The sequence below is a fragment of the Anopheles coluzzii genome, chromosome 3 (genome assembly GCF_943734685.1).
Source record: "Anopheles coluzzii chromosome 3, AcolN3, whole genome shotgun sequence".
NCBI classification, from domain to species: Eukaryota; Metazoa; Arthropoda; class Insecta; order Diptera; family Culicidae; genus Anopheles; species Anopheles coluzzii.
Window position 1 is genome coordinate 87,105,249 of NC_064671.1, and position 6,183 is coordinate 87,111,431.

The 6,183-nt window shown below is 39.3% G+C and overlaps 1 protein-coding gene across 8 annotated transcripts in view; it reads right to left on the reverse strand.

The window, feature by feature from the left end:
- LOC120957082 (D-beta-hydroxybutyrate dehydrogenase, mitochondrial) overlaps positions 1 to 4,361 on the reverse strand; it is a 43,468-nt gene extending 39,107 nt beyond the window's left edge. Inside the window, exons 1-3 of one of the 8 annotated variants that reach the window (XM_040379065.2) lie at positions 4,243 to 4,361; positions 3,070 to 3,149; positions 1,244 to 1,471 (exon numbers count right to left, since the gene is read on the reverse strand). In XM_040379065.2, the coding sequence (XP_040234999.1) occupies positions 1,244 to 1,471; positions 3,070 to 3,093 (252 nt within the window). In that variant the 5' untranslated portion in view covers positions 3,094 to 3,149; positions 4,243 to 4,361. Of the gene's footprint in view, positions 1 to 1,243; positions 1,472 to 3,069; positions 3,168 to 4,174 lie in introns of all 8 variants that reach the window. The other 7 variants (XM_040379061.2, XM_040379058.2, XM_040379054.2 and 4 more) reach the window with 7 other exon arrangements.
- Between the last annotated feature and the right edge of the window lie 1,822 nt (positions 4,362 to 6,183).

A 6,183-nucleotide genomic window follows, 5' to 3' on the forward strand; every position in this document is an offset into this window, starting at 1 on the left:
AAAGGAGATTTTAACGTTCGTTCACTAGTTAAAGGTGACGTCCAAATGGCCCTCAACAACGTTATTTGTTAGGCAATGCGGTCCGCAAATTGAAATGCTTTGAGGCCCTTGGTTTAATACATCAAACGTCACAATTGAGGCTTATTGTGAAGTAGAAGTTACAAGCTGTGATACGCTTTTTTTCGATGTAGATGACAGCTTCAAATAAGCCCTCATACATCCATCATTCATCTACCGCCAAATTGAGCCTGATTATTTTATAATATTTAAAAAATATCTAAACTATTTGTTCATACTTTACATTTAACATACAATTATGTAAATTTGAAATGTAAACTATTACACCCATTAACTAGTACAATGCAAACCATGCTCTACACGCCCGTAGCCTTTTTCTAAACTTCTACCATGTGCATGTAACAAAAACAAAGAAAATCTGACGTCAATAGAACAAAAAAAAAGCCCCACTCCTCAAGGCTCTTTTTAAGAATCTTTGCAAACAAGTGTCAAACAAGACAAAGGAACAAGTGTGGCAGTAGCTAAAGAAAACAGCGAACAACTGCAACGCCCTCTCAGCCACGATTCAGCGCCCACAACTTGATGCATCCTTTTGTTTTTGCCGAAGAAACTCGGGTGAATAAAGTTTAAGAAAGCATACATTCTTTTAATGGGCACCGGCGTGCCCATTCAACCCAGCACAAACAGTTTTGTTTTAATACCACAAAGCAGCGGGAAAGCGTACGGTGCGGCCCCGTGGGGCGTCCGTACCCCTGTTGGGAGTGTTGGGAAGGTTTCACCGAACTGGGTTAAATTTCTCTGGAAAGGAAAGCAAACACGATTGCCCGCTTTGATGTAACGAAGCACTGTTGCTGCACCGGTTGCGTGTTCTTGCTTTCTTCTGGTGTTTGTCGGCTCACACTGACAGACATCGAGAAGATGGAGCCCTGCGCAACTTCGCGGAGGTGCCGCTGCTGCACCGAGCAGCAAGTTTGTAAGTTTGCGATTTATGCATGACTTTGTTTTCTGCTACAATTCTCTCGGTTTCTTCCCCGTCCCATTTGGGTACCCTGCCCTGTACGAGGTTGCTACTGATTGCGCTATGCAGCAAGGCCACTCTGAGTCCGGTTGCACCGCGCGGTTAAACTCCCAAACGCATGCTCGGGCAAGCAGAAACTCGTGTGCACCCCCCACGGGCCGGTGGCGAGAAATTGTATTTGTTGCTGCAGGTCGTGCGCACACTTACCGTGAGGCTGTGGTAGAACAGCACACCGCTGACCGTCAGGATGGTGAACAGAATGAACAGGACGAGCGCGGACACTTGGGAAATTCGCAGCAGGTTCAGCGCACCGGAAAGGAGGATTGCCGCAGCGTGGCAGCAAATAATCGGTCCGACCATCCGATCGATCAGATCCCATGGCATCAGCTTTGATTTGTCGCTGCCACTCTTTTTCCATCCACAGATGGACAGACGCTGGGGAAAAAAACAGTACACGAAAAGAGTGTAATATAGTGTTGGTATGGGGAAGGGAAAACACAGTGAAATTAAAATCAAACAGAACATGGAAGTGCGTTGTCATTAATGTTAAATAAATAGGAAAATAAATTTTCCAGAACTACCATCGCTTGGTTGGAATGCTTGTATTTGTAACACTGTTTTGATTTTTTGGGTGAAATAATTGAAATTTGAATATGATCATTTCAATGCATTGACAAAACTGAGTCAGTAGAAGTACTCAAAATGTTATAAATTTAAAACCATTTAATTTTCTAAACATTGGGTAAATGCACCAATAGTGATTAAAGTGGTACAAATGTGTTTTGATGAGTTTGAAGTGTCAGGAAAGTAAACATAAAAATATATTAATACATGGCAATTGGAATATATTTTATCTTTGGAATCACAACCCTTTTAACCATAAAAAAAGAACAAATGAATATTTTGGTGACTGATTTGTTTTATCTATAATGGTTGAAAGGTTCCTATAGTCGTCGCATTGTGTTCCTTTAGAGGTGGTAGTCAAAGATACTTTGTGCAATATAAATGAAACTTAGTTTTGAAGCTGTTTTCATACGATTTGCGAGGATTACTGCCATAATATTGAATTTTTACATAATTTGAATGAAAAAATGTAAAAATTTTAATGGTGAAAATATTGACTAATCTACTGTATTACGACTATAGTAAACCTACACCTTGAAGGGTGTGCTAGATTTAAAGTCAATTTTTACTGGAAATTACCTATAACTATAACCCCTATCGGACCGTGCATGTTTTATGTACCTATAATGGCTCTTTGCTTAAAAAAAAACATTTTAAAATACAAAACTATAGTCGAATGAATAACAACATAACAGCATTATTAACATAAAAGTTATGTTTAAAAATAACAATTGCGTCGTTAGGCGGTAATTTACAGCGTTATCAAAAATATGATTTTTGTCATGAAATCCTAAAGATTTTAGAAAATTTTGACATTTTTCACATAATCATGGATTTTTCGAAATGACCTCATTTGACATTTAATACCTTTGTAAAAGACCAGAGAACATTTCATACTGAAATAAATAATTTAATTACTTAAACTATAGTATGGAGCGCACTTTAGTACAAACCCACCAATATTGATACTACCAACAGTATAGGTACTTTTACCCTAATTGATTGATTTTTTAAATGATTTCGATGTCAGTATTCCAAACCACTTTTTTTAATTTAATTTAAAGCATGTAACATGTAATTTAAAACTTTTAAAAGAATGACATTCTTCAATTGAGAAACACCATTTCAGTTTTATTGAAGAATGTTCTACAATTTAAGACTTTTACCCATATATTTTGCGTTTAATTTTTACAGAAATCTGTTTGGTTATATTTCGTTATAGCCTCAAACATTATTTGGATTTGGACATTGCTAATATAAAAAAAAACAGAAAACTTTAATTTCACAATCAGAACCAAGATTGTTAGTAACATTCGTTTGAAAGATAGCCATAAGTGGCTAAATTATTAATAAGCCCATCAACCAACTCCCCGTTCATATGTGTTAATGTTTCCCCTCCCGGTACTTACCCTGTTCCCTAGGTTGGGCTGCATGGCAATGTCAGGTCGGGAACTGTATCGATAGTTTAAATGCACCGAAACCAACTAAACTGCTGAAATAATGCTAGCTGTAATGTATACACTTTTATGTTCCAAAAATGTGTTCCCCTCGCTAGTGTTGTGCTTTCCGCAGTCAATCTTTTGCTTCCACTGTGTCGCCAGCCGATTTAACAGGTTAGCAATTTGACCTTCTGAGCAACTACCGAAAGCACGTGAACAATCGAGCAATTTAGACAAAAAAAGCAGCCCCAAACTTGCACTCAATTAAAACTTGTTGGTGGCCATGAAAAATGTTTCTTTCTTTTCCTTTTCAAAGGATGTGCTACTGCTGTTCCAACACTTGTTCTTGCTACTGTCTTGTCTACACCAATACACACACAAACAGCGGAAGTGTCAACCACAAAACGGATGTGGAAAGATGCCTTTCGCGCGGCTTTCCGTTTCACCCGTCTGTCAGAGTGGAGTGGAATGTTGCGGTTGATGCGGATGATGATGATGATGATGATGGAAATAGAATCAAAGCGTTTTGCGAGCAGACCGTAAAAGGGGGAATAGATAGGAGGAAAAAGGAATCAGGGAGGGTTTGTGGATGCTGGTTACAGAAACGCAAGTGCGCAGATTGAAAATTACTGCCGTTTCCAATGCGACTGGGAACGGGATGAGATATCACTTAAAGCTTTTAGCCAGCGTGAAAGTAAGGCGAACAAAAATAGATCCAAGACGGGCGAGTGCTGTGCTATTAAATTTGAACCAGCAATATGCATTTTGGAAGCGATGAATATATTTTAACGATCACCAAGAGGAACGAGTTTTCATTTTTGAAGCGTTCAAATTGGTCGATTTTTGCACTTCGAGAGGATGTTTTCCATTTAAAAAATCAAACCAATCTTTGATATGAAAATACACTGAAACGTCCGGCACAATGCAAAACGATGCATTCACTTTCATACGCACTGTGTTTCCGTGTTTGTCGTTAGATAACAATTGCATAATAGTACGCACAATCTCTCTCGCTCCCTGCTTATTTGCGTCACACTACAGTTTGTTTAAACTGATCAAAATTACGTTTATTTACTTCTATCGCACTGTTTAAATGGCTGGAAAATTGGCTCCACTACACCACAGCTGAATCTTTCCGCTCACTCTTGCGAAGCAAAACTCCACAGCAAACGTTTGCCTGCGCGCTAGACACGCACTGCTTAACCGGACGATTGCGCCGCCGGACTGTGTTGCACGAGCGCGAGAAGAATTTCTCGCATTTCGCATTTCATACCCGTCGTGTGTACCCAAAAATACTACCGGCCACCAGTATATGATGCGTACACCTCGCTCCCTCTACCCCTCCAACGGAGATCAAGCGGCGGGTCAGTACAGAGGCGATCCGTTCCGATCGCGATGACGTCCGTTGCATTTTGCCCTCGCCGTAGAAGTGCCCTTCTGCGCGGACACGGTTGCGCGGATACGCAGTTGCGCATCCGAGTCCGACTTGACTGACTGACAGTGGCAGTGGCCGGCCGTAGCAGCGGCGGCGGCGGCTGCAGTGATGTTTTACTGTTTTGTTTTGCTTTTCCATAAACATCCATCTCGAAACAGCTGACGCTCGGTCGTGTGAGTTATCCAAATATAGAGTCAAGTGTGCGTAAATTGTTGTATCGGACTTCTGACAGCGGCGGTCATAAGTCGGTGTACGGACAGGGAAGGTGCGTTCCCGTTTTCTCTGCCAAGAAGTGGCTCTGGGTTGGTGTTTGAAATGGTTTAACGCGTATGAAATTTGTCTCCATTTTGAGGATAATAGATGCAAAATAAAGCAGTGGAAAAAGCAACCAAATAAAGACATATTTACCATAGTACTTGTTCTGTGTTTGTTGCTACTATTAGATTTTCAGTTTACTGTTATTGGTTTTTTCTTTACTGCTATTTTGTTGATGCTTCAAATGCTTCAGAAGATTTTAGATAATTACTACTACATAGAGTATTTCGTATTTGTTATTGTTTGATTATTGTACCATTGAAGCAAACAAGGGTGGTTTAGACAGCATCTCTTGTACTTCATATATTACGATCCACAGAGCACTAGATTAACAGCTAGATGATTAACTCACGGACTGCGGACTGACGGACTAGATTAACTGCTGCACAAGCTTAGCATACAATACACTCCACTTTTTGGTAATGCGGCTCAGCTTTCAGTTGCCACATCAGTGCATCGTCCGTTATATGGAGTGCGTAGCTATTTATCTAAATTAAATGGCATGGGATTCTATGCAACAGTGCCTGATTAATGCTTCTAGAATCGTTTTTGTCATGGTCTTACCAGCTCTTACATTATTTTGCAGCACTGAAGTAATAATTAATTAAATTAAAAAATAGTCATCATTACGTAGTAGATTCCAATAAGGGCCATGCTTGTCGTGAGACTTTAACTCAAAAGGTTACACAACGAATAATAATTAAATACAGACGGTCTCCGAGATGTAACAGTCGCAAAATACTGCGTATCTGGAATTACTGCCTAAGTCAAATCTCGTGTCTTCCAGCCAAAAAATCACTAATTTTCGTAGAATTTTGCAAGTGAAGGGTGGTTTTAGCCACTTAATTATTTATTTGACGTGATTCTGACTAATTATAACAGTTTAAACCTTTTGAAATGGTTTTCAACGTTGGATAAAAGGAAAGTTATTTTTCATTTAACAATTGATGCATCAAATTAGTACAATTTTTCCAAATTTTCAAAACTTAGAAAACTGCGAATCTTCGAATCCGTGTGCAAAAGGTACCGTGCATCTCGAGGACTACCTCTATGAAGAAACACAAACGGATAGGATGTTCTTATTGTTACACGATTCCGAAGAAAATCTGTAAAAACCTTTCTACAGTTTATCTGCTTAGAAAGTACTTTAGTTACGAGTCCTACAAATAATTTTAAAATATACGATAAGCAGACATAAATGCACACGAATGATCGCTAAAGCGCTTTGGTTGCGAAATATGTTTCATGGTAAATTTTCTCTTTTGTTATCCTTCAATCATACGTATCCTTCAATGCTCCTTGTTATCCTTCAATTCTCACAAAAAATTGTTACG